Raw genomic sequence first — 26,743 nt, forward strand, 5'->3', positions numbered from 1 at the left:
ATGTACGGTGGTAAAGGAAGCATCCATATATAACAGTAAAACCTAGAGGTAGTTTCCGTTTCTTAAAACCAACCAAAAATATGCATGTCGAAGATTCTGATGAAAAGTAATTAATTGTTTTTTAACTGGGTAATGGAAACCTAACCAGTCGCAAAATAGTTAGGAATCAGCCGTTGAATAGACCCCTTTTTGATAGAATATTTAAAATCAATCGCACCTTTAGGAGGAATACCACCACATAATCTTACACTAGGCTAATAGTAGTTTTTATGTTGATCAGAAACAAATCTAGCGATACGTTTGGTCAAGGGGATGCTTTTACTTTACACTAATTTTGTTAAACCTTTCCAAAAGGAGCATAAACGTAGAAATAATAACTTCGTAGGGATGCTAATTTAGCGGTTTTGACCAAGAACTAAGCTTATCTCAACACACCTTTATTTGCCTTTTCATTTTTGACGAAGACGATTTCCAATCTTTCAATCAGGGAAGCCTTTTTATTATCATTATCATCAAACACAAGACCAAAGCTACCTTAGTAAACCATTATTTATTCACAAACATGTTTGCTGCCTTTAGTAGTAGAGTTAAACCTCTGGAGTAATATAAATTATTTATTAAAAATAACGTCAACAAAAGCAAAGAAAGACTATGTTATGAATTCCTGTCTCTAATAATCAGCTGAAGTATTTATTTACTTGTTTGTATTAGAGATTTGTTTACCTTTCCAGCTATGTAAGAATTTAAGTTTATTAAAGCCTTATTTTCTAAAAAGGTTCAGTTATTCACAACAAATTTAATAAACTTAAACTTATCAAGATAATTAAATAATCAAAATCAAAATGGAAAGACTTTTAAAACCAGACAGGTTTGATATTAATCCTGAAAATCCTTCTGCAAGTAGAGCATTCAAACATTGGTTCAGGACACTTGAAAATTTCATATCTGACTCAGAAGTTACTGAAGAGAGGAAACTTAACGTGTTGATTAATTTTCTTTCTTACAATGTCTACGAGTATATTTCTGAATGTTCCACGTTTAAGTCAGCAGTTGAAATTTTGCAAACTATTTATAATCCTAAGAAGAATGAAATCTATGCTCGACACATGCTAGCAAACCGCAAGCAGAAGAAAGAAGAAAACATAGACAAGTATCTACAAGAGCTTAAACTTCTAAGTAAGGATTGCAATTTTCGTGCCATAGATGGAAATACTTATCGAGATGAAGCCGTTAGAGATGCCTTTATAAGTGGAATTATGAACCCCCAAATTCGACAAAGACTACTAGAAAAACCGTCCTTGACATTAAAAGAAGCTGAGGACATTTCACGTTCACTTGAGTCTGCACAGAAGAGCTGTGAAGCATATAGATCTCCAAACCAAATTGAAGTTACATACTGCAACACTTCGTCAACACTACCAGATCAACTGGATGAAAATATAGATCCTGAAGAGTCTCCTACTTCAGCAGCTGTAGCGAAAAACTTTAAACAGAAGTGTTTCTACTGCGGTGGCCGGCGTCATTTTACTCGAAACGACTGTCCTGCCAAAGATGCTACTTGCTCTGGTTGTAAGAAAAGGGGACATTTTGTGAAGGTATGCAGGTTGATGAAAGCTCAAGGTAAGACCTTTAATGCCTCTTCTTTGGTAGTAACCACACTTTCATGTGCAGCTGCCTCCAATGGACTGTCAAAAGCAGTTGTGCGGGGTTATGCGAATAAAATTCCTGTTGAAGTTTTGGTTGATACTGGAAGTACCGATAGTTTTATAAACCGAGCTGTGGTAATTGAAAATGGTTTTCATGTAATTCCAGAACGGAAACAGGTATCTATGGCTTCCACTAACCTTAAGTCACCTATCAAAGGTTATGTTTCTGTGAACTTAGAGTTCTCTGACCATAATGAGAGAGTACAACTGTTTGTTATTGACAATCTGTGCACTGACATATTGGTTGGTCATGATTTAATGAAACTGCATTCTTCAGTGAACCTAGATTTTGGAGGAGATAAGTTACCTCTGTCCATTTGTAATGTTGCCTGTGCTTCTGTAGAACCACCACGCCTTTTTCATAATCTATCACCTGACTGTAAGCCCATTGCAACTAAGTCTCGTAGGTATTCTAATGATGATGAAAAGTTCATCAACACTGAAGTGCAAAAACTCCTTCAAAGTGGTATAATTGAAGAAAGTTCATCTCCCTGGCGTGCACAAGTGCTTGTTACCAAAAGCTCAACTCATAAAAAGCGATTAGTAATAGATTATAGTCAAACTATAAATAAGTTTACCCTATTAGATGCCTACCCCTTGCCTAATATTGAAAACATAGCTAGTAAAATAGCAGAAAATAAAGTATTCAGTACTATAGATTTAAAGGAGGCTTACCATCAAATACCAATATCGGAACATGAAAAATGCTTCACAGCATTTGAGGCAGCAGGAAAACTTTATCAGTTCTGTAGGGTTCCATTTGGTGTAACAAATGGTGTGTCTGCTTTTCAGCGCACGATTGATAAGATTATTTCCACTGAAAAACTAGAAGGGGTGTGGGCTTTCATTGATGACATAACCGTAGCCGGAAAAACTCAGTCAGAACATGATGAAAGGCTGAATAAATTCTTAAAGGTAGCTAAGAAATATAATATTACTCTAAACAATGAGAAGAGCAAATTTTCTCAAGACATAATATCAATCTTAGGATATCAAATTCGCTACCAGTCTATGCAAGCAGATCCAGATCGTCTGAAACCCTTGTTAGATTTACCATTGCCAGTTAATGCATCTCAATTAAAACGTGCATTAGGAATATTTTCTCACTACTCAAAGTGGGTTCCTAAGTTCTCAAACAAGATTCGGCCTCTGATTGATTGCAAATCTTTTCCTATATTGTCCTCATCTTTGCCAGCTTTGGCTTTTCAGGAAATTAAACAAGACATAGGAAAATCAATACTCACCGTGATTGATGATAATTCTCCATTAGTTGTGGAAACAGATGCATCAGACTTCGCTATCGCTGCCACGTTAAGTCAAAAGGGTAGACCTGTCGCTTTCTTTTCAAAAACATTGACAGATTGTGAAAAACGTCATTCGTCTATTGAGAAGGAAGCCCTAGCCATAGTCGAATCTCTAAAGAAGTGGAGACATTTCCTCATTGGGCGACATTTTCTATTAATCACCGATCAGCAGGCTTTGTCGTTTGTGTTCAACAGTCGGCATACTAGTAAAATAAAGAATGAGAAAATCACTAGATGGCGTCTTGAGTTGTCACCTTATTCTTTTGACATACAGTACAGACCAGGTAAAGAAAACGTTACCGCAGATGCATTTTCACGCGTTTGTGGAGCTGTCACAAACATAAATTGTGATGACAAGCTTTTTGCACTTCACCAGTCACTCTGCCACCCTGGTATCAATAGGATGTACCACTGGGTAAAAAGTAAAAACCTTCCTTACTCGGTTGAGGATGTTAAAACAATGACAAACAAATGCCCAATGTGTGCAGAGATTAAACCTCGTTTCTATAAAACTACAAATGCTCACCTTATCAAGGCCACAAAACCTTTTGAGCGACTTAATGTAGATTTTAAGGGTCCTTTGCCATCTTGCACACGAAATCGATATCTATTGACAATAATCGATGAATATTCACGCTTCCCTTTTGCATATCCATGCAGTGATATGTCCTCAAACACAGTAGTTCGCTGTTTAGAAAATCTATTTTCAATATTTGGAATGCCAAACTACATTCATTCAGACAGAGGGACATCTTTTCTTTCAAAAGAACTCAGAGACTACCTTCATGAAAGAGGAATAGCCACCAGTCAAACAACTCCATATAATCCAGCAGGAAATGGCCAAGTTGAAAAGTTCAATGGAACATTGTGGAAAGCAATCTTGTTAGCTCTGAAGTCCAGGTCACTAAAGGTAGAACAATGGGAAGTTGTACTCAATGATGCATTGCACTCCATAAGATCTCTTTTGTGCACTTCGACTAACAGTACACCACATGAAAGGTTTTTCATTCATCCTCGGCGATCCCTCAATGGCACCTCACTACCAGCTTGGCTCATGAAACCAGGACCGATATTCTTAAAAAGAAATGTTCGACCATCAAAATTTGATCCTTTAGTTGAGGAAGTCGAGCTGTTGGATGCTAATCCTCATTATGCCTTGGTTAAACACAATGATGGAAGAAAGTCAACTGTATCCCTCAAGCACCTATCTCCAAGGGGGGATGTAAGTCTACTAGAAAACCAAGGCCTTCCAACGCTAAAAGATAATCCTCAACTGGTGACAGATGAATCACAACCACATGTCATTCCAGAGCCGAACATCAATCCAGAACCAAATGTGAACCCAGAACAGAATGTCACTCCATTTGATATTCAAGACCATGATGATTATCCAAATGATGATAATCAACCAAACTTCATTCCTGAACAAGACTCTGAAGAAAACCAACCTATAGAAAGGCCGAAAAGATCAAGAAAACCACCAAGTTACCTCGCTGATTACATTGTTTAAATTTTGAGGGGGAGAATGTTATGAATTCCTGTCTCTAATAATCAGCTGAAGTATTTATTTACTTGTTTGTATTAGAGATTTGTTTACCTTTCCAGCTATGTAAGAATTTAAGTTTATTAAAGCCTTATTTTCTAAAAAGGTTCAGTTATTCACAACAGACTAATAACAAACTGTTTCTCAATGAGCTGCAGACAAGCCAAATTTTCCTGGCTTTTGTAGCAAGTTGTTTATAATAAATTGTTGTAAGATTGTATGATTTTTAAAGAAATAAAATAAATCTCTTAAACCGGTGACAAGTTGAAGGGGAGATACAACTAGCCGCAGGTACAACTAGACGTAGGTACAAGTAGGCGTAGGTACAACTAGTCGTAGGTACAAGTAGTCGTAGGTACAAGTAGTCGTAGGTACAAGTAGTCGTAGGTACAAGTAGTCGTAGGTACAAGTAGACGCAGACGTATGAGGTACAAGTAGACGGTGACGTTCCCGACTAGTTGTACCTGTAGATTTTTAAGAGGTACAACTAGACGTAGAGACAACTAGACGTAGAGACAACTAGACGTCCGCACCATCGTCAAGTTGTCTCTACAGCTTTGGACGGGGTACAACTAGACGCCTGTCACCAAAATGCAGCAGGTACAACTAGACGCCGGTACAAGTAGACATCGCCCCTTCGGAAACACTGTTGCCCAAGACCCTTGCGTTTACACGAAACGGCAGGGGTAGAGCTTAATAGCTTAATATAGAATTACCCACCATTAAGGGTCCGCTCTACCCCTGCCGTTTCGTGTAAACGCAAGGGTCTTGGGCAACAGTGTTTCCGAAGGCTATTTCACCTCACTTAGAGAGGTGAAATGATCTAAAAGTATTAATGATCTAAAATGTGGTGGTTGCAGTGTTTACTATCGTACCATAAAGCCTGAAAATCTTTTGAATGTAGATGAAAATGACAATTTTAACCCTTCCCGGACGGGCGAAATCGTGATATAGGACGGAAAAAAATTATAGGAAAAATTTTTTTACTCGTTTTTAAATATGATGATATATCCGCTACCCGTCCGCGGATGAGTAAAAAACAGCGGATATATCCGCCACCCGTAATAATGGAAAAATCGGATTTTCACAAATCGAATGATTCCAAATGGGGTAGACTCCCATATCTGTTGTCAAAAACAACCGAATGAAAATTTCGATCGATACCTCAATTATTCGATTGTTTTATTCAATATATCGTTTGGTTAGTTAGAAATAGAATAATAGGTTAACCTAACCTAACAATCCAAACGTTATATCGAATGAAGTAATCGATATATTGATCGATATTTTCAATCGGTTGTTTATTACAACAGATACGACCATAGAACTATAAACACCCAAAACTTGAAACTTCTGGGGGGGGGGGGGAGTGAAGTCAACAAAATAAGTCTTTTTTCAAAAAAATATTACATTTCATTGTAATAGGTAAATATTGGCCAGTTTAGTAAATAAATAAGCTGATCAACCAACCATACAATTGTAGTTGTAGATTTTCTGTCTTTAGTCGTTTTCTTTGTTTACTGTTCAGCTTCCGCTTTCATTCACTTCAATATCGAACAACGCACTATCGAGTATCGCATCAAAAACAAAGCTCGAAGTAGTCGCAGTTGCAGTCGCATCGCGAACGCGAACGCAGACGCCGCCGCGCCAAATATCTCCTCTGCTCACTAATACAACCGTAGTATCACTAGCGTTTGTATAATATATTAATATAATTACTTTGGATTTTATTCCAAATGACTCAACCTCACAGCAAGAAACGCGTCTGCTACTACTACGATAGTAAGTTTTTCAATATTTTAGTGATAAAATAAATAGTAATATTATTGTCCTACCGACTTGGTTAGCCTAGGTTTTGTACTAATCTACTGTTTTATTACTAGGTAAATGAATTTACCATGAAACATTGCGATCATTATCACGTATTTGTATTAATTAAGGGTTATTGTAAGAGTTTAATGGTTTATTAACATTAAATAGTTTACAGAGTTAGTTTTCTTGCATCGGACAGCAGCCATCTTTGTAAACCACTGCTTCAGAGCACCGTAGTTTTATGATAAACAATATTCTAGCGGTTCACTATTTTTACATTCTTTTAGTTCATTCTACTGCACCAAACTACAATTAAATATTATTTATTATTATTTTCCAATACATTTATATCTATAACATGTTTGTGTGGTTCTTATTAGGCTACAACAAACGGTATGTTGACTACAGCTACCTGATAGTGGTTTGCATCAAACTTTACAGAGGAGTATTGCTTTTTAAGTTTTTTTCATATTGGGCTACTTCAAGTTTGAAATTTGTATTCATGACTGGTATATTATCGTTGTAGGATAGGTTGGTCAAATCATAATATAGGCTACTGGTGCTTAAAACTATTATTCAGTAAATTTAATGCTAAAAAATAGGCTACTTCAAGTTCAGCCTAGGCCTAGTCTGTGTTTTAGCAAAACGTTGATATCTAAGTTACATCCTTAGGCCTACTATGGTATGTTTGGGGTTTGGTTATTATTAAAATCGATAGTTTTAAGTTATTGTCTCATAGCCTATAAAATCACATATAACCAAACCAAGGCTAATTATCTATTCTAAAGAAAACAATGTATCCTAGAGCTGTTTTGCGTGTCTGATTAAGTTAGTTTAAGTTTACTTTTTGTCAAATGACTTAAGAACCTAAATTTCAGATTATTGCAATACGAGTAAACTTACCTAAGTAACTGCACGTTGGTTTTAAACACCGATAAGCCTATACATGTATGTTTAAAAACTCTTGGTTCCGGAACTTTCAAACATTGATCTTTCCAAGTGTACCGGTAGTTGTAACTTACACAACCAAGTTAACTTAAAACTTACGAAATAGATTTTACATAACGTTCCTAGGCGCACTTATATGTAAGTTATAGCCAGGAAGTTGTGTGGTAAATTGCTCCTTTTGGCCTAGTTTTTAGCGAATTTCCCATATAGGGAATAAGCTATTACCGCAGTACTCATGGTAAGACCTGGACGCGGGACCGATTTTTTTTTTCGTTTTAAGGTCCCTAGAGGCCAAAAACACCATCCGTTCAAATTCATATATATATATATATTTATATATTGATATATTTATATATATATATATATATATATATATGTGTCCGTTAGCACGATAACTCGAGCAAAAATGATCCGATTTTGATGAAATTTGGTACAAACGTGTAAACCTACGTTTATTTGAACGAGTTCGCGATCCAGCATGATCGGACCATGGGAACGGGGGTTTACGGGGGGTTTTATGGGGTAAAAATAGGTTTTTCCCATTTTTGACCCAAAAAACATAAAATTTAGCAACTTCTTTCCAAACCAGTTTGTAGAGCTTAAAAAAACAAATAATTTAATATATTGAAGCGTTATTATGCGCTTAATGGTTACGGAGAAAATTCCAAAAAATTGTAAATTTAAAATTCCCATGTTAATCTTATGGAGTATAAGTAAACTGTTGTAGTTTGCTTGTTTATGAACATATTTTGATCAAATTTGGAAAATGTTTTTATTTCTTACTAACTATTAACATTTTACATAAAAAAACAGTTTTACCCTCCCTGATGCAGCAAACCTAAGTACTTGTTAAACTAATTCTATTTAAATAGGGAATAAAAGTTATATTTTTAAGTAGACATTTCAGTGTAAATCCAATCAGTCAAATGGAAATTCGCTTAGTCTGCAGGTTTGCTGCGGCGGGGGTATTAGAAAGTTGTTAGCTTAGTGAACCCTGAGAAAAGTCAGTAGGCCTAATGTAACTTATAGCCTAGTAGCTTTTTGGTGGTTCAAAACTGGGTCACAGCTGCCCTATAGCGTCTCGGTTTCCCCTTTTTACAAACTGATGAGAACCTCTTAAGAGAAGGAGTGGGGTGCGTGACGTCACTCTGCTCTTTAGGAAACACCATTACCGTAACGAGACCATGTTTCCATCGGTGTTCGTGGCGTAGTTGATAGTGTTTCGGACTCGTGATCTGGAGGACCCCAGTTCGAATCCCGCCGGCGACACTAACTTTTTGTCCAAGGTTTTGCTTGGATTGTGAATACTTCTTAACTGTACATCTTTTGTTAGAATTTGAGGCATTTATAATTTTATTTATGAACAGTTATTTTTTTAAATAGGCCTAAGTCATTAGATTTTAACTTTAACTTATATATTTTTATATTATCAGCAAGTTTAGTTGCTTCGGTTAGGTTATGGCAGTTTAATTTTATAATAAGTTAACAAATTTTATAATTAATTTTATAATTAAATAATCAATTATAAGTAAACCTTCATTCGATTTTTATTTTATATCTTTTTTATATTACCTATCAGCAAGTTTGGTTGGTTAGGTTAGGTTATGACAATTTAATTTTATAATTAAAAATCTTAAAATTAATTTTATGGTTAAAAAGTTAATTTTTTAACTAAAATATTATAAAATAAATTTAAAGTCTATTGGTGGCAAGGCACACTAAATAACCTAGGATTTAAGTTTATTGCACCCAATCCTGTTACTTTTGGTAATTATGTTACTTAGCCTACCTGAATAAGTTACCGGTACTTGAAGGCTTTGTCCCTGACCAACACTGTCGGATAGATTGCGTCATAAGATGACTTACCGTACATGTTATAACTTAGGCCTAGTTAACCTTCCATCGGGCGCATCACGAAAGTTACCTCTGGGTTACTATTTTTTGTTATAAAAACTATAAGTTAGTTTGCGTTCGGCAGGGCTGTCGTCTGATGTACCACACGCACCTCTTTTGGTGGGATCAGTTTCAGCTACTCTACACCTTTCCAAGTTGTCAGTCGACCTTAGGGAGTGGTTTGCGTCTATATAGTATATATATATATATATATATATATATATATGACTACTGGAGGTAGCTTCCGTGAGCACCCTGTGATGTAACGGGTTTCCTACAGCCTAATTCTTAGTGCGCCCTTGTGTTTGACCTTATTGTGCGATATTCTGAAATGAATGAAGGAGAACGAATTGTATGGTTTTTGGCAAGAGTTTAAAGGGAGGACAGTGAACAACATTTAAGTTAGTGGAAAGACTTACCAAGAAGAACGAATTGCACGATTTTTGGCAAGAGTTTTTTTAAAGGGAGGCAGTGAACAACAATTAAGTTACCGTAGTGGAAAGACCTACCGGTGCGTTTGTTCAGGAACTTTATTTTTGGGAAAAAGAGTTAGTTAGTTCTTCTAACAAATGATTTTTTTTCATAAGAACATGAGGTGTTTTTATGCCATATACAATAATGCACTTTTTGTCTTTTGACAAAATGAGTGGTTCTTGTAACAAATGTTTTTTTCATTAGACCATAGGCCAGGTTTTTTTATATCATACACATTGCAATTTTTTTTAATATTTCATACAATAGTACTGTATATGTACGAAAAATATGTCTTTATAAAAGTAAGTAGGCCCAAGTCTTTTTTATCCACAGAACTTACATATTTTTATTGTTTATCATAACATTTTCTATTTTCTATACAAACTTATTTAATAGTGTAATAACTCATTGAAAAAGTTTTTCTTATAGTTTTATTGATATTAAAATGTATTTTACTCCTCATTGTATAGTTTTTGTATTCCCAGAGGTAACTTCTGTGAGCGCCCTTTGGTGTTTGAAAATCAATGCGACCGACGGAAGGTTAATAACATTTTGTATTCTCAGTGCATTAGTTTTACTTTAAACGGTTTCAGCTGAAAGCTAGGCTACTTCAGATTGGCGAACTAAATAAGTCACTAGTCTAAATGAACTTTTAATACAACTTTTAACTTGGGAAAGGAAGCCTAAATTATTGAAATAAGTTAATTGGCTTTAAAAAAGTCTTATATTTGAACTAGAAGCAATGCTTCTTATCTAGAACTATGATGCATGTTTGCAAGATAGTCACTTATCTAGAACTAAAATAAGTGAATCAAACACAATGTGTTTCAGGTGATATTGGGAACTACTACTATGGACAAGGACATCCGATGAAGCCACATAGGATACGTATGACACATAACCTCCTCCTTAATTATGGACTGTATAGAAAAATGGAAATTTATGTAAGTTGAATATTTTAAGAACAATATATTTAAAACAGAGTAAGTAGGCCCTAGTGTATTTTAATCAATTTTGGCTTAATTTCATGATTTCAAATATTTTATTGCGTAGGCTACTGTTAACTTAGGGCTTAGGCTACATATTGTGGATAGTTTTTTTTTTTTTCAAGATAAGCAAGGCTTCCACAGAATTTGGCGCTGACATCACAATTGTGAACTTCTGGATACGGCCATATTATGTCAAACTATTATTAAGTGCTGATGTATGTCCCCGTTGCAAAAAGACATCTTGAGAGCAGTTCACCAGAAAAGGTGCCAGACAAAACTGTTGAATAGGTTTTTTTTTTAGCCTAGGGTAAATTTTTTCATTAAACTTAACTGTAACTCCAATTAATATGAAAAGGGGAGTTAGCTAGTCTAGTCTAGGCCAATTATTCACCTTGTTTATTATCAATTACTCATGAGTTAATATTGATAACCTTGGATTTATACCGAGGTATAACTTACCATGCTCTATTATATTCATCAATATTAGAGCTATTGCAACTATGGAAAATGATGTACCTTTTTTAAAACGGTATTTGATGTAAACTTGTTCGGATTTTCAACAGAACGATAAGGCCACACTGTAAAATTTTGTCAGAAATAGGCGATGAAAAAAATTTTTGTTGACAGTGCACTCAAACATCAGACGGGATGAAACCTCTATAATAAACATCAGATTTTACAATAGAGCGAGCAGTTTATTTTCAGTAAGTTACCGTATCCATCATTGTCAGGGCATAAAATAACATGTTAACTGGGCGACACAAGTGTCACCTAGTGCTGAGATTTTGTCGCCCAGTGACTATGGGTGGTGCTGGCATATTTTTTTTAATGATTCACATTTTAAATTTACGCTATCGGAATTTAAAAGGTATTTCAAACATTTAATTGGGTAAATATTTGGTACTTTCCTGTTAAAGGGAACATTCATTATTATCGATGATTTCTTTCTGATACATCGATATTCTATTTTTGATCCGATAATGAACGAGATGTCAGCTGACAACTACGATAAGTAAATATTGTTCAGTATCAACAAACAATTAAAAAAATATTATATTGAAATGAAAATGTTCTAAACTAACCTTACCTAACCAACCAAACTTGCTGTAAAATTTCCTAATTCCGTTTCATATTACTCACATGCCTTTTCTTTTATCAAATGAAATTTTGAAATAATACAGCAAACCCAGCAAGTTTGGTTGGTTCTGTAAGGTTAGTTTTGAACAGTTTTACTTGTTTATGTTTTGCCTAAACAAGATCAGTTGTCAATTTGTAATATAAATGTTTTTGGAGATATTAAAACAAACAGAAGGTATGGATCGTAAAGGAAAACAAAAATATCGATATATCGAAAGAAATCAGATCGATAATAGTGAATGTTCCCTTTAACAGGAAAGTACCAAATATTTCTAGAATGTAGAATAGGTAATTAAGGGGGATAGCATGGACGATTTACAAGCAAAATAAGTTAATCGGAAAATTCATTACAAGATACCGTACGTAGAATTGTGCGATTTTCACTTTAATTTATGCAAAGATCTTTCCCCCTTTTTAATGGGGCCTCTTGGTAAGTCCGGCGCTACTGTCACCCAGTGGAAATCCCTTAAAATATGCTCTGATCATTGTACATGTAAGTGCTTTGACTTGCATGTAGACCTACATGTCCTTCTTTATTTTTAGAGTGTTTCTCTTTTCCTAATCTGAAAGTCAATAACAACACATTGACTCTTAGGTTTTTGATCATGAGTGGTGTATGCATGAGTTTATGTGGCAGTTTATATATTTCAGAGGCCACATAAGGCTACGGCGGAAGAGATGACCAAGTTTCACAGTGACGACTATATCCGTTTCCTGCGCAGCATTCGGCCAGATAACATGTCCGAATACAACAAGCAAATGCAGAGATGTAAGTAGATTTTTATCGTAGGCCTATATTATAAGATCCTTGTATAGTTTTAGCATGTTTAGCCTCTGGATCACGTAATTTACTAGTTAATAAAAAGGTTAAATGTGCTTATTAAATGCCAGGATCACTGACAGTACTACAGGTATTTAACCTTTTTACCTTGTATAGTGTTTTCTATTGCACTTTTCTATGCCATACATGCAAATGAAAAAGGAAAACAGGGTTTTAAGCGTCTGTTGTCTTCTAAAAACATTATTCTGTTATGGAACCAGACAGAAGATCAAATCATCAGTAGTTTGGTTACAGACATTTGCCATAATTATTTACAAATTAAAATGTTGAAGTAATCACCTGCACAGTACATAGATTAATATTTTTTTAAATTTTTAACTACAAAAACTAAATGAAAATTTGTTTATATTGAAGGCAAAGTTCGACGATCTCTGGGTTTTTCAAGTTCTTTTACCATGTTTCCTAGTCATCTAACATTTAATACGGTATCGAACAGTTTTTGCACAATCATGCTTTTGTGTTTCAGTCAACGTAGGGGAGGATTGCCCTGTGTTCGACGGCCTCTACGAGTTCTGTCAGTTGTCAGCAGGAGGAAGTGTCGCCGCTGCTGTTAAACTGAACAAACAAGCATCGGAAATCTGTATAAACTGGGGCGGAGGTTTGTTGATTGTTGTTTTCATATTTCAAGTAGGCTATCATATAAATTTGCTTGGGAACTAGAATCACATTTGCCTTGGTGTTGAAATAAGATTTGAGCTGGCACAATGTAAAAAACAGTTAGTAGATAGTAAATATTTGGGGACAATGTTTTTTGGGGTTCTAACTACTGTTGTAAAACAAGTAATTTTACAACTATTATACTTACAACTTATTATACAAATTTAAAAAAAATTTGAATCCTTTCTACAAGTATACTTTAATAGACCCAAGCACAGTTCTCTTGTACTTTTCCTTATTATATCAAATCTGAAATTGCAGTAGAAACTGTAAAACTTAACCTTAAAGTGCTTTCTCTTGTACTTTTCCTTATTATATCAAATCTGAAATTGCAGTAGAAACTGTAAAACTTAACCTTAAATTGAATCAGGTGAGGTAACAAACAGAAAAATATATATCATAGCAAAACGTATAGGACGTAGGTGTTATAATTTTTTGCTCAAAAAGTAAGTGACAAATCTAATTTCACTTAGGCTACTCAGTTTTTCACTTTTCAGTCGTGCAAGTAAAGTTTTCTTCTGAACCAGAGAATTAATAAAACAAATTTATTCAAAAACATTGTTGTCTGCAGGCTTGCATCATGCTAAGAAGTCGGAGGCTTCAGGGTTTTGCTACGTCAACGACATTGTGCTGGGTATCTTGGAGTTGCTCAAGTACCATCAGAGAGTACTGTACATAGACATAGACGTTCACCACGGGGACGGAGTAGAGGAGGCTTTCTACACAACCGATAGAGTTATGACTGTGTCCTTTCACAAGTATGGCGAGTACTTCCCCGGAACTGGAGACCTTAGGGTGAGTTATACTGTAGATAACACATACCTCCATAGTAGATTTCTTATCCTTAGGCCTATGGAACAGCTGAAGCCAATTTTATTGTTAGTTCTGTTCGGTGCACTGTGGAGGTTGTGTTTTGTTTACAATTTGTTTCTTGACATTTCAGTCATTTAAAACCTCGGTTAGCCAATATACTTACCAAGAAAATAATAAAATGTTAACCTGTGTATTTTGATAAACCTTATAAAATATTCTGCTCAAAGTTAAGTAAATTCTTTGAAAACACCCTGTAACTTATGTTTTTTGCAGGATATCGGAGCTGGGAAAGGAAAGTATTACGCAGTCAACATCCCTCTGAGGGACGGCATGGACGATGATAGCTACGAGTCCATTTTTGTACCTATTATTAGCAAAGTGAGTGAGAATAAAATACTTATTGTTGTGAAGCATGCTTTGAAACACCTAGTTTCTTTAGTCTAGTTAAGTTTTAATTTGTTTTATTATAGTTTGTTGGATATTAGTCTTGGCCTACATTCTTGGTGTAGTAGAACTTGTTTTTACTATTTCCAACTATTGTTTCTAATTCTCTTTATGTTTATTTTATGAAATTTGAATTGCCACTCTCACATAATGTTTTTACTTGTCGTTAAATCATCAAAATAATACATGATTGATGCTTGGACTAAATAATTTTAGTTTTTTTTAGCCTATAGAATAATTGGACGAAGTTGCACCTTGCACCCAATAAAGTAATAATTTTCATAAGAATCCAACTTACAGTAATGAAAGCTATGAGACTTTGAAATTTTGTTTTGTCAAAGTTTGATTTTTTACAAATAATATGTAAGGTTTTTTTTTTTTTTTTTTTAATTGAAAAACTTTATTTATACATTTCAAACAATTCAACATATGACTATGATTTTCAATCAAATATAAATGTTCAAAAAAATAAAATGAAAGCTCAATAGAGCAATGGGGGAATTGCGGCACCATCTTCAAATTGAATGCTTCGAATTTTTCGTCTAGTTCCCCGTAGCCTTAGCGAAACTGCTCGAATGATGGAAAGCTGGCTTTGGATCCTCAACCATCCGATAATTTGGGAGTATGGTTTTCTCCATTTTACAGCCAGGGCTTCGCTTGTTCTCCTCTGAAACGCTTCATATTCTTTGTGGGGGACTCCTTCCGTGGAACATATTAATGGTGTGAAGCTTCCTCTGATGTCTTCGGCTGCTTTGTCATATTTATTGTGTTTCTGAACGGCATGGTTTCGAGATATTGTTCCCCATTCTTGGTTGGCGTAAGAGGGAGCGTCAGCATTAACAATGCGATTATCAAAAAACGCTACTCTCTCAGCCTCCCAAATACCATTAACTTTAAAATCAGCTTTTAAAGCAGGCACATTGTTTGCAGGGTCAGCTTCTCTCATAATAGGCTCGACTTCAACCCCTTTCCAGGCCATATTTGCTATCGCAGCACAGTGGTCTCGATGTTGATCATGCCCATGTTTGATCAATCCTCCTTTTTTACAATTTAATGCATGTGTTAGATTCATAGGTTGATCACAACCATCACATCGTACTGGTAAATTTCTTAGTGTGCGGCCATAGCGAATTGACAAAGCATCTCTGAATTGATCCGGGGACAAATCCGTATGATCAGATGCACATGGTGTCACAGTTAACCATTGGCTAGTATTCCCTGCTACAATTCTAATTATTGGCTTCTTTTGACTTTCAGGAAGTAATTCCATAATTCGTTCATTATTTGCTTTAGCCAACATGTCTTTTTCTAGTTTTCTCTTCTTTATTACATCTTGTAGTGTTGATACATGATCATTAATCTTTAATGGTTGTCCATTTTTAATGGCTAATATTAATTTTTCTGTGCATTGTTTTGATGCTTCAAATGAAATACCATCGTTCTTTGTCGGGTCCTGAATATTTAAGCCTCCAAAACGAGTAGGGAGAGAGAACAAGTCATGTTCAAGTTCAGAAATCTCTTGTTCGAAAAGGTTGGGAGTGAAATTGCGATGTATGGCAGTTTTTAAATCTTCGTATTCTTCACTAAATCCCTCTGTTACTCTTTGGAGAAATGCCCATTCATTTTGTAATGACTTAGTAAAGGCAGTATACGCTGCTTGAGGACTTTTATGTGCAGCTATGCCAAATTTCTTTATACAATCAACCCATTTTTTTACTTTTTCTTTCACGAATTCCTTCTTTTCTTCTGAGCTACCAATAATACCCCCTAAAAACCTGTACGATGTTACAATTTTCACTTGTAGGTCTCTGAAAATTTCTTCTGCTTTTTCTTTATATTCAGGTTTTACTATCAATACACTTTTCTTGGGTTCTGGGTAATACCCCCATTTTGGCCCTTCAACACGTAAAGCGTTAAACCATTCTCTAACTTTAAGTATTTCACCGAAACATGCAGAATCATCAGCGTACCAGTTTTGCTTCCAATTTAGGCTTTTTAGTTTTTTTACCAAAGGTAATATGCCAATTGCATACATTAGCATGCCTAAAGGGTCTCCCTGAGTGGTTCCTTCTTGACTAAGGATGATTTTATTGCTTCCTCTAAACATAATGGTTGCATAGCCTTGGTATGTATTGAATAGGAAACGAGCGCAACGAGGCCAAAGCACCCTAGCATTCCACAGAGTTAAAGGCCTGCTCAAGGCGTTGAACGCATTTGAAGCATCTACAAGTAAAATACAATTTTGGTTCTTTTCATTGAATAGGTCCGTCATAGCATGTATAGCACCTTCTATTCCAGCTTTTGTTCCGGCGCAGAGTTGGTCAGATCCACATATTTCTTGAACATCTTCACCTGTTACAAAAGCCATGGTTTTTGCACATAGTCTCTGCAAAACTTCTCCAACTCCTATTGGGCGAATACCAGGGTATTTGTTCAGTGCTAATCCTCTTCTAGCTAACAGAGCTCTGATCGAGTTCCAGTTTACTATCCCGTTTGCCATCCATCGAGTTAACGATGCGACTGCTTCCCTTAAACGAGTGCTATGTGCTCCATAGCGCAGCAACATATTCTTCCATTGATCAGCATTTGTTCCGCTAGGGCCAGCACTTCCATGCAAACGTCTAGCCATCTTCTCTATGTGGTCACTGGATATATCTACATCTACCATCAATGGTAAGTTCTCATCAGCTAGAAAGGTATTGTCATTCGGAACCATTTGACGTGGGTGCTTATTTGTTAAAACTTGAAAAACATTTTGACCATCAGGAAGGATATCGTCAGGTGTGAGTACTCCATCGCCGGAGCGATCTGTGAGCCATCTTGTAGCTTCACGCAATTTTCCTTGTAATACCAATCTTGTGAAGATTCTTATTTTCTGGTCTTCTTCTTGGTGTTCTTGTGATGTTTTCATTTGCCGATCACATCTCTCAGCTTCACGTATTAATTCATCAAATTGATCATTTTCCCACATTTCCATTCTTTTCTTCATCAAACGTCTTATGTCAGACCCATTTTTTATCATTTTATCTTTTTGAAGAATGGTAGCACATAAGAAAAATATTCTTTCGGTTGAATTTATACCATTTGGGACTGCTTGGATCTCTTTGGCTAGAACATCTACAAATTGCCTTCCAATTGAACCTTGTGGTATTGTATATTGTCTTCCTTTTAATTTCATTGCACAAAGCCACCGTTTGTGCCATTCATTGTTTTCTTGAGAACTTACAGAGTTAAGAAGTGGAACTCCGAATCCTCTGGTAAATAACTTGTTCATAAAATTGTCTTTAATCATATCATCTTGATTGACATCGTCTGCTGTTGCAAGAAATTGAACACTTCCGTGGTCATAGCATTCATTGTATACAGCTTTATTTGTATTATCGGAAATTGGAGTTGGTTTGGCTTTAGTTTTTACTTTTGAGGTCCTAAATTTCACTTCTCTGGAAATGCTTTTAGAAATTTTACTATTAGTAATCATTTCATCACATATTTTATCTTTTCGATTTATTTGGCTGACTATACTTTCATTTGGAATTAAAAGTTCAAAATGTCCACAATCCAAACGGCCGGTTAAAAGTAGGTCCGCTGTAATTTTATGAGAAGATCTTGATATTATTGTTGGTTTATTTTCCAAATGGATGATTCTAGTTTTAAAATGTTTAGCTTGATAAAAGATGTTAATGTTGATTTTAAACAAGTCAGATATAACCATACATTCAACACTAGTTCCATAAGTACCATCTTTTTTCATTTCCTGGCAGTATTTTTCTTTATCAATCTCAGTTTGGTCATCATACAGGATAAAACGTTCATATTCTTTCCAGTTTGTATACATATGTTCGACAGTATTTAACCTAAGTTTTTTAAACTGATTTTGAGATTGAAATAAGAATATACTCAAAGATCTAAAAAGACAATTGCCGTCACCTAGTACATTTTGTCTTTTAAATGTTAAAGTCATTTTACTTCATTGGTCCAAAAAAAAAAAAAAAATTATATTAAAATAGTTCAATTCCTAAAACTGTGGAATAGATGTGAACAAAAAGATTGGTAATGTTTACATAATAAAACAATTTTGAAATCAGTATTATAAACAAATAAAATGAATATTTGAGGTTAGATGATTTTAAGTTGTGAGAGTTATTAATGATATAGAGGTATAATGTATAAAATACTTATTTGTAGAAAACCTGTCTTCTTAAAGATCTTTTTGAAACACTGTTTGAAAGCTAAATTTAAAAATTATTCACTAATAATCACTGAAAATTGAAGAGCAAAATTTTTATCAACTTTATATAATATTATATATATATATTATATTATATATATTATATATATTATATTATAATATTATAACTTTATATAACTTTATTAAATATGTAAGGTTTGGTGCAATGCATGTTAGCCTACTCAAGATATTTTAAAATACTTTTAGTTGAACAATTTAACATTATATTCATCGTAACCTTTAGGTTATGGAGACATTCCAACCGAGCGCTGTTGTGCTGCAATGTGGTGCCGATTCACTCACAGGCGACAGACTTGGCTGTTTTAACCTCACTGTTCGAGGTATGTAAGAGCCTTATCTAATAAAAGAGCATAAAAACTACTTCCTACTCTTTCTTACTTATTCCCTCTAAAAAGCCTTTTTGGAGGGGCTTTAACATGTTAATTGTGCTTTAAATATTTAGTGCAATATCAACCTTTTGCTATTTAAAACTTTGACGAGGTTATGCAATTAATTTCCCTTAAAACTTAAAGCAGTTAATACAGCTGTTCATAACCTTGTCATTTTTAAACAGGAAAATTATTTTATCAGTAACAGTACTTACTTCTTTATTCATAAATAATGTTAATTTATTATTAATTTAGATAGTAACCCAAACCAATATTGGCTTTGCTGCAGGTCATGGGAAGTGCGTAGAGTTTGTCAAGAAGTATGGTCTTCCGTTCCTGATGGTTGGAGGAGGAGGCTATACAATCCGCAATGTTTCCCGGTGTTGGACGTACGAGACCTCAGTTGCTCTTGGGGTGGAGATTGCCAACGAACTTCCCTACAATGACTACTTTGAGTACTTTGGTCCCGACTTCAAACTGCACATCTCGCCTTCAAACATGGCTAACCAGAACACACCCGAGTACCTAGAGAAGATTAAGTGAGTTCAACGGTCAAATCAGAGAGATAATAAATTAAGTTAATTTGTTGAATTGTTCGATGAGTAGAGTTTTGAGTCTGCAAGAAAACTGAAAATCAGGACAAAACAAAAGTTTATCGACCTAATTTTGATGGGACGGAATGCAGTAATTCGCCGTTAACAATTTTGTCTCAAGTTGTTCAACAATTAGTCAGTTTTTAGTACTATTTATTTTTGATGCGGTTTCATGAGACGATCATGTCATGATGTCTCCGTGGTCGATGGAAGATGTTCGGGTTTTGCTGCGATTGAGGGAGATAATCGCAATCAGTTTAATATTATTATCTTCCTTAAAAATTCTTAAAATATGTAGGCTTGCGTGTTAAGTGAATAATACAAATAATAGCCGCCTACAATCTACAATAATTTTGTATTGGATAGGTTTAACAAACTCTCACGTTGAAAATATATTAAAATTCACAAATAAACACATAGAATTATTTTGCAGTATGATAAGCCTGCTGTTCAACCTATCCATTACAAAATCCTTAACAAAGACTTTCTTCATATACAACAATGTTGAACAGGTTACTTAATTTTTTTTATGGATAAAATTTTGGTAATTTTATTCATTTTTATTTACAGGAACAGATTGTTTGAAAACTTGCGGATGCTGCCCCATGCTCCGGGCGTACAAGTTCAAGGTAAGTGATCTGAATTTATTTCTGACTATAAACATTAGGCTTACCGGTAGTTGTCTTGTCTCATGTTTTGTTGGCTTTGAAATACAAGCCACATAAAAAAGCATAGCATCCCTATGTCACTAAGAGTACTTAGTTACAGCTGAGTGGTTATAGTGCTTACCTAGTAATCAAAAAGTTGCCGGTTCGATCCTGAGAATAGTTGGTAGCTTTTATCAAGGTTTGAAACTGGACCCAGCTGTCCTTGATCATTGAGCTTTTTTAATGGTCCCAGCTGATCAGCTGATCTTAGTCAATAACAAAGCTACAAAGGCAAATCATTTTATTTTACACAACCTTTTCTGCGATGATTAATTTAATTGTGTTTCACAGCTATTGTTGACGATGGAATCAGAGAGGAATCAGAAGACGAGGACAAAGCAAATCCTGACGAGAGGCTGCCTCAAAGTATTCAGGATAAGAGAATTGCTCCTGATAATGAGTTCAGGTACAATACATCCACTTGTAACTAGAAGTTCTAGAAGTATTTTTCTTTCTTCTTAACTACGAAAAAGTTGATCATGGTATTCCCCATTTTGTAATAATTGCTCAAGTTTCAGAGTGTGTAATTGATTGTAATTTTATCCTGTTTTTAATTGGGAAGGGATCTAGAACATGACAAGATTACACAAACTGGAAGCCATAAATCTAGTAGGATAACTCAAGTTTTAGCATTGTAAGGTCATGATGAGTTATTAAGTAGACTGTTTTGATTTGATTTACTTATCTTCACTATTCCCCCTTTTTTTATTTGACTGCTATAACATTAAATATTTATGTTTCTTTTTCAGACTTTTTGTTTCCCACCCTTACCCGTGTTGTGTACTTGTCTAGCTTCCTTAAAACCCGAAGACAGGATTGAATGTAGACCATAAAAGCTCGTGACACTTGTGTCTTATCAATCAGTCATTTAAAAATGTCCGCGTTATTTCTGAAGGGTGTTTGGTCAAAACATTTTTTTTAATATTTTTATTTGACCAGAAATGAAAATGTATTGTTAAATGATTCTGACAAATAATGTGGGACTTGATAGTCATCATGTAAAATATTGCTAACCAAGAGGCGGAACCACAAGCCTGACAAAAAGTGACAATTTCCAATTATATCTTATAGATTAAGCTTTAAAAAAAATTTTTATTTCATTCCAAAACTTTGAAAATTTGAATGAACAGTCTTAAATACGTTAGTTTTGACTTAATGAATCATTGTTCCAAGTAAGCATCGAACTTTACTTACATAATATACAACTCTTTCACTGATTTCTCTATTTTTTTATTTTTCTGCCGTAGTGATAGTGAAGACGAGGGCCCTGGAGGTGGAGGCAGACGTGACAACCGTTCATTCAAGGGAAGAAAGCGACCACGACTGGACCCCACCAAGCCTGATGCTGACACCAAAATGGACGAACTCAAGACTGAAAGTGAGTTTATTCAACAATAAATTAAAATTAACTAATTAATTTAATTCAATTAGTGTAGTACAGTTGCAACCGAGGTATCCAAACAGATAGTTGGGGTCCAAATTGTGTATAGTTAGAAGTAAGGATTCTGTAGATTACAAATCAGTAGTTTGCTCAACTGCGTCCAAATATTGCAAATGATTCAAAATGTTTGCTCTGTATCTTTAAAATTCCTTTAGCACAACTCTAATCTATGTCCAAAACAGTGTTAAACAGTGTTTTCGCTCTTTTTGTGCCTTAATTGGTGGAAAAATAACTATTCTAAAGCTTTTAGTAATGGTACTCCTTTGTAAAAAAAATTAAATGCTAATTAGCCTATATTACTTTTCTTGGTTTTAATCCCTCTTACGGTTTTTTGCCCTGTTAAAAAACTAGGTCCTACGTTATGAAGAAATATCAGGTTTATTTTTTGTGATTTTGCTCTAATTTTCTCAGGTACCTAAGCTGGACTAGCTTTCCATCTCGTCCCATCTTCAAAGTAGTTCAGTTTCTTATTGTTATAAAATATTTTCAACTCTTAAGATGAATAAATCCAATTTTCTCTCTACCTCAGGTGTCAAAATGTGTGTCATTAACGAATTATGTTGTGATACAGCGATAGTAAATTTAAATTTGTCAAAGAGTTTTTCTGGTGAAGGCTAGAGTTCAGCTAGATTTCCTGATAAATTATGTGAGGGGGCTTCTAGATTTCCAAAATAGGTTTATTTCATTCATCTATAAGTCCCTGGACACTCGATTACCATGAATTTTCCTTATGTTATGATTGTTGTAATCAAGTGTTATTTGCTGCTGTTTCCCATTGAATTTACTAATCTAAAATCTATTTTACAGACGACAAAGAAGAAAAAACGACAGATGATATGAAGAGAGAAACAGGTCCAAACCCTTGATAAACCACCAATATAATTTATATTTTTTCTCATCTGATGACTATTTACCACCTTACTTTGGTTTAAATGTCGTGATAATAGAAGAATATTTTATATATCAGTAAGGATGAGTTATGCTTTTAAAGATCTCCATTTGACGAAAGGTTAGATTTTGTAGAGCAACCCTGCATCTTGAGTTAATTTATTATTGTGTTCAAACAAGTTGTTCATTTTTGAGAAAAATTTTTGTAAATAAACTGATGGTTGATGATTATTAAGGTGTGATATTGTTTTGATGAGTTGATCAGTTATGGAAAACAAAATTGATTTTCTCTATGAGGAAGAAGCTATTACCGTAGGCCTAGTTTTATCCTGGGACACCACGAGTTAGTACCTTTTAAATTACAGCAAAGTAAAATACTTCATCTAATTAATAAATAGTTTCTATACTTAATCATCCTTCAGGGTGCGTTCGGTAGAGTTGAGGCGAGCTATTGTCTAGTTGCAGACAATCCTGCGCAGTAAAAAAAATCACAAAACGGAAAAATGGCACGATATGACTTACCTTTAAGTCTATAAATTTTTAATGTTTTGCCTCTAATCTCGTAAGAAATGTTATTTCTAGCCGTCCAGTATATACAGAATTTTCAGTCATCCAACACTGCATAAATCTTGGAACTCGCTGGATTATTGAATGTCTATTTTATTATCGTTTGCACCTTAAACTTAACTTTTAATTGTCTCAAAAGCATGAAACTCTAAAAACGATGTAAATTTAATATTTTTTTATTATAACTTTTTAAGCCTTTAGGTAATGATAATATTTAACGTACCTCTGTGCATTTGGTTTTAACTTAGTTTTAAAAGACTAAAGTAAATTTCATCACAATCCTAGGATCCCCTAATGGATTGAATCAATAATATTGGATCTGGAATACTTTTGTATCTGTTAATGAATGACGTACCTATTTAAAATTATACATTAAAAACAGCAATTTTCTTTATTATTTTCTACGTAAAATGTATTGTATTGAAAGAAACTTGGATTGCTATATTATAAATTTTTATTCACATGGTTTTTTATTGATTTAGCACTTTTATTTATTATACATAGTTTTTTTTTACTTCTTTGTATTGTTGTAAACAAGTACATTTGTTGTCTAATGTTTCAATACCGTACCTGGAAAAACACCTTGTGTCACAGATCATATTTTAAAATCAAAGATATCCATGAAGGGTAAACAAAAAAAAACACATCAGTAAGAGCAAAAACATGTTTGTCAGATAAACTGTATCATAATACTTTTATATTTTTATATTGTTGTGTGTGGATTTTAGTTGTTTTCGTCATAATTTGAATCTAGATTTAGGCTTTAAATTTTCATATAAATTCAAGAGGTTGTAAAATTTATATTTATGCCTTTGACTTTCGGATACCGAAGTAGACATCCCACCCATATGTACGAGCTGTCGCTATTGTTTTACTAAAAAAGAACATCAGTGAATAAGCCAATCACTGAGTTTGACAGTAAATAGTTATTTGTGTAACTAGTGGGTGAAGTGGAACTTTGCTGCACTTGAGAAAAACGTTTATGCACGAGCGGTAGGCAAGTATGAAAAGTTTCTCAAGTGCAGCAAAGGCAGTTTGCACTCGTGTTACTCTTTATATTTTTCCTACAGTTGCTATAAATCATATAAATAATTAGTCTTTCAAAAACTGTACAACACGTTTTTGCGTTAGTTTAAATCCAAACACTGAACATTGAAATGGGAAACGCTGCACCAGCTGATCGTAGTCTTAATGTGTGTTACCAACTCATTTTCAAGCCACACATAATGATGATGTGCATAATAAAAGCACGCTGTTTTGTGTTGTTTGGTGAATACTGGTATGCGCCAAAGTAAAAACAGTGCGCCAAAGTAAGGCTTTCTGTACTATAATCTGTACAAGGAAGCCCACTTTATTGGGTGACTGTAGGAAAAATTCTATTATCTCCCAGTTTTTGTTTCTGAGATAGTTGATGTGACATAAAAGATATCACAGCTTACAATAGTAGTACTTTTAGTTTGGCTGGGTTACAAAGTCTGCGTTCCACAAAAATCTGTAATTTACATTGTTCAGTTTACTCTGTCAGTGGCTTATTTATGATTCAAAAACTGGGAACAACTTTGAGGTGGAATGTCTAGCGCTATCAACAGTCAAAGATTTTACATTGAATGTGAACCAAGTTTTATTTCAAGTAAATTGTTGAAACAAGTTCCTTGTAGCATGTACTGTATATTGTAACTACTAATTCTCATTTGAATAAAATTTGCGTGTGGAGGTTATGAAAACAAAGCATATATTCTGAATGCTCACTATTTTAAAAACTAATCTATTTTACACAATTATTTTTTATAGTTTCATTATAAGCGTACCTTATGTTTGTTTGTTACTATTTTCCAACTCAAAATGTACATATCTTCAACTGAAAACTAATTAGTAATTAGGCAAGCAATACATAAGCAGACTCTTCAATAATTTATTTATTTTTGTTAATAGTGTTTTCAGTAGATATGAATTCTTAAAACCAATCAATCAACAGATAAATGTATAAATAAATGAAATAAAAATAGAAAAATACTATATCTTGTGTATAATTGCTTAATCCTGTAAAATCAAATATCCTCTTAAGCTTAGTATTTTTATGATTTGTTTGTAGTTAAACTATGTTGTATTTTCAAACCAAGAACTCAAAAGTAGCATTAGGCCTTATGTTTGGATAGTTAATCATTCCAAACATAACAGTAAGGACTAGCCCAAAATTGTATTTTATACCTAACCTACACAATGGTATGTTTGGTGTTTCTTACAAAGGGAAATATAATCTATCCTAAAACGAAAATGCCTTTTTAAAGATTTATTTATATCAATGGATACACCATTTACAAAATAATGTGTTTTAAGCACATGAACAGAATGAAAAGATAAAAATAACAAGAGGAGTTACATAATGGCCATTGAACAAAACAGCATTGGAACCAAAAATAATAACAACCAAACAACAATAACAGATAATAACAAAAAATATTTAATATTAATTTGAACTTCAGAAAAAGCATATAGATTTTGAAAGTACAACAACAAATATCTCCTCAAGATTTAACAATATATAAACTATAATATGATGACAACAAGTTCTACTGAAAAATTAACAACAATCAACAATAAATCTATGAATGAATAACAAGAATGAAAGAGATTTAGGAACAAAACAAACATACATCAGCTACAAAACAGGCATAACAATGATAATATTAGAGGATTTCCTTCTGAAGGAAGACAACTGTTCATTGAAGAAGTCAACTTGTGATCCGACTTCGTTTCCAAGGCGCTGCAATCTGGCCAATCCACAATTAAGAGAGTAGTTAGTTGGCAAGTACAAGTGAGTATCTGAAGATCGTGTTCCTCTCGGTATAAGGAAATAAATTCCCTCCAGTAGGCCAGTAGAACTGATCTCACCACGGACCAGTTTAAACAGAAAAAGCATGTGCAGCTTTCTTCTGAGATGGAAAGGTTGGGCGTTGTAGCGCTCCTGGAGCTCCAAGATTGGTGGGGCACGATACTCATAGCCCAGGCGGACACCTAACTCACCTAAGACTCGCAGGAAGCGTAACTGTACTTTATTTATCATTTCAAAGATAAAATTTTGAAGCTGTTTAATCGTGAGTACTATAGTGTTTCATCTCCCTTGGAGTAACTTATCAAGAGCCTCAATTTAAAATATTTGTAAAAAGGATGAGAGGGTTGTTGAGCTTTTCTTCCTCACACCCAAAATGCATCCAGTTGAAATGTAAAGGTAAATCAAATGAGCCTAAAATATGAATTCTGGCACAGAATACTCGAAGCCTGCCTTGTGTTGGCAAAATTGATGGATTGCGCTCTTGGTGAGGCACGTTTGCCCCCAAAAGATCTATACTACAGCTACTAGTAGCAACG

The 26,743-nt window shown here is 34.4% G+C and overlaps 1 protein-coding gene across 1 annotated transcript; it reads left to right on the plus strand.

Annotated features, from left to right (window-relative positions):
• The first annotated feature begins 6,178 nt into the window (after window positions 1-6,178).
• LOC129002094 (histone deacetylase HDAC1) lies at window positions 6,179-25,390 on the plus strand. Its single transcript, XM_054429630.1, has 12 exons — window positions 6,179-6,335; window positions 10,512-10,624; window positions 12,458-12,575; window positions 13,114-13,245; window positions 13,876-14,099; window positions 14,391-14,495; window positions 19,034-19,130; window positions 19,468-19,717; window positions 20,342-20,400; window positions 20,770-20,884; window positions 21,726-21,856; window positions 22,727-25,390. Exons 1-12 carry the CDS (start codon window positions 6,290-6,292, stop codon window positions 22,783-22,785), a joined length of 1,449 nt encoding a protein of 482 aa, XP_054285605.1. The 5' UTR covers window positions 6,179-6,289; the 3' UTR covers window positions 22,786-25,390.
• Window positions 25,391-26,743: the final 1,353 nt, after the last annotated feature.

This window comes from Macrosteles quadrilineatus, unplaced genomic scaffold (assembly GCF_028750875.1).
Source record: "Macrosteles quadrilineatus isolate MER2022 unplaced genomic scaffold, UCM_ALF_1.0 Scaffold_9__3_contigs__length_116548681, whole genome shotgun sequence".
Lineage (NCBI taxonomy): Eukaryota > Metazoa > Arthropoda > Insecta > Hemiptera > Cicadellidae > Macrosteles > Macrosteles quadrilineatus.

Coding starts and splice junctions, on each gene's coding strand:
- LOC129002094 (XM_054429630.1), top strand. CDS start 6,290: ATGACTCAACCTCACAGCAAGAAACGCGTCTGCTACTACTACGATA. Junction 6,336..10,511: donor CGTCTGCTACTACTACGATA/GTAAGTTTTTCA, acceptor AATGTGTTTCAG/GTGATATTGGGAACTACTAC. Junction 20,401..20,769: donor TCCGGGCGTACAAGTTCAAG/GTAAGTGATCTG, acceptor TGTGTTTCACAG/CTATTGTTGACGATGGAATC.